The sequence below is a fragment of the Lepidothrix coronata genome, unplaced genomic scaffold, assembly GCF_001604755.1.
Source record: "Lepidothrix coronata isolate B3197 unplaced genomic scaffold, Lepidothrix_coronata-1.0 Scaffold316, whole genome shotgun sequence".
NCBI classification, from domain to species: Eukaryota; Metazoa; Chordata; class Aves; order Passeriformes; family Pipridae; genus Lepidothrix; species Lepidothrix coronata.
Window position 1 is genome coordinate 31,912 of NW_016690496.1, and position 2,149 is coordinate 34,060.

The 2,149-nt window shown below is 61.8% G+C and overlaps 1 protein-coding gene across 1 annotated transcript in view; it reads right to left on the bottom strand.

The window, feature by feature from the left end:
• The window catches only part of LRRC46 (leucine rich repeat containing 46), a 4,271-nt gene extending 2,128 nt beyond the window's left edge, over window positions 1-2,143 (bottom strand). Inside the window, exons 1-6 of the mRNA XM_017837909.1 lie at window positions 1,621-2,143; window positions 1,463-1,523; window positions 1,268-1,376; window positions 735-781; window positions 495-604; window positions 209-278 (exon numbers count right to left, since the gene is read on the bottom strand). Of these exons, the coding sequence (XP_017693398.1) occupies window positions 209-278; window positions 495-604; window positions 735-781; window positions 1,268-1,376; window positions 1,463-1,523; window positions 1,621-1,654 (431 nt within the window). The 5' untranslated portion in view covers window positions 1,655-2,143. The remainder of the gene's footprint in view (window positions 1-208; window positions 279-494; window positions 605-734; window positions 782-1,267; window positions 1,377-1,462; window positions 1,524-1,620) is intronic.
• Window positions 2,144-2,149: the final 6 nt, after the last annotated feature.

Below are 2,149 nucleotides of genomic sequence, written 5' to 3' on the forward strand. Positions count from 1 at the left end.
TACCCCTCTGGCAGTGGGAAGCCATTCCCCTTGTCCTGTCACTCCAGGCCCTTTTCCGAAGTCTCTGTCCATCTTTAGGCACTGGGAGGCCACAATTAGCTCACCCCAAAGCTTCTCCTGGTTTGGGGGGGCTGTACCCTGCTGAGAGGCTCCCCTGGGGGTTTTTTTGGGGGGGGGCTTGTTCTCCCCCTCCTCCCCCCTGACCCACCTGTATCCCTGCTGCCGGGTGCACTCGTTTCCCGTTAAATCCAGGATTTGGAGGCTCCGGGGCAGCTCCTCTGCCAGGACAAAAGGTGCTGAGGTGGGACCTGAGCCCCCCACCCCTGCCCAGCCAAATTCCTGCTCCCCCAAACTCCCCCAGCTCTTCACCCACTCCCAAAGCGACTCCTAGAGCAGCCCTGACACCCCAGAGCCAGGAAAACTGAGGCAGGGAAGGTGGGAATGAATATTCCACACACACACTGGCAGCCCCAGCATCCCTTCCTGCTTCCCACCTGTGTCCAGCACCTGGATGAGGTTGTGGGACAGGTCCAGGGCACAGAGGTGAGGCAGGGGCTGCAGGTTCTCCACCCTCTGGATGCGGTTTCCAGCCAGGCAGAGGAACCTGGAGAGCACAGGGAGGGTGAGGGGGGGATGTCACAGCTCCCAGGGGCTGGAATTTGAGCCCCCTCCCTGGCCAAGGGAAGGTGGGAGCCCATGGAAAGCCATTTCCCTGGAAGCAGGAGCTGCCGTACCTCAGGTTGGGAAAACAGCCCAAATTTTCGATCCTCTCAATTTTGTTCTGGAAAATAAAGATAGGAAACAGAAAATAAAGTAGAAAATAGAAAAATTAAATATAACAATGCGTTTTTCCCGTGGCATGAAAAATTTGGGGATTTTGGGAGCGTCCTGGGATCGGGGGTAGAATGTCCCACCACAGGGGAGATCATGGAGAGGGAATTGCGGGGGTGAGGACATGGAGAGACCCCAAAATTCAGGAGGACCCTTGGGGTTTGGAAACACCAGGTGGCTGATCCCAGACCCTCACTGGAATTCCAGTGGGACTGGTATCAGATGGGAGGGAAACACTTTTTCCTCCAGGTTTGGGGGGCTCAGAGACCTCTGGGGTGGGGGCTGTGGGGGGTGGTCACTGGGACCAGATCCCGGATGGAGGGAGACTGTTTTCCCTCCCCTCTGGATGCTGGGGAGGGGAGACAGGAGGAGATCTGGGGGGGGTTGTGTCCCCCCCAGGCCCAGGGTCGGTCTCAGCTGCCCCACAGCTCCGTACCTGCTGCAGGTAGAGGCTGTGGATCCCTCCCTGATCCCGGAGCTTCCCGATGCAGGAGATGTTCTCCCGGTCCAGGCGGATGGTGGAGGGGGGCAGCAGCTCCGTGGATCTGGAGGAAAAGGATGGAGGGGGGGGGGTGTCTTTGGGGTGCCCAGAGCCCCCTCCCTGCCAGCCCAAGGTCCGTGGGGTCCTCACCTGCTCCTGGTGAGGACGAGGCTGTCGCTGAGGGTCACTCCTGGGGATGTCCCCTCACGGTCTGTGGGATCTCAGGGTGAGGGTCCAGGCTGGGGGGTGCAGCCCCCCCCATCCCCTCCCTGCTGGGAGGAGCCCCCACCCCACAATGTCTCACTCACCCCCACAAAGGGTTTTCTCCTCCTGCTCAGACATGGCAGGGGGTGGCCTGGGGGGGTCCTTGTCCCCTCCTCGTGCCCTTGAGTGGGTGTCTGGGGGGGGTTGAAAGGGGAAGGGACTGAGCGAAAGGGGGGCCAGAAACCTGCAGAATGGGAGGGGTCAGTGGGGACAGGAGTGTTGGGATTGTGGGGTGTCACAGCTGGGACCACCAGGTGGGGCAGAGGGTCCCTGTATCTAGGGGGCTGTGGAGTCACCAAAGTGGAGCTGGGGGATCACGGGGACCAGGACCCCCAGCCTGGGGATCTTAGAGACTCCTGGGGGGCTCCCCTGGTCCCATGGGGCTTTGGGGGCTCAGATTTGCGGCTCAGAGACCCCCGGGGTTGGGTCAGGGAGCTCTCCGGGCACTGGTTGCCCAGGTTTGGGGGCTCAGGGACCCCCGGGGTTGGGTCAGGGAGCTCTCCGGGCACTGGTTGCCCAGGTTTGGGGGCTCAGGGACCCCCGGCCCCGCGCAGGCCGCGCTGTTGCGATGCC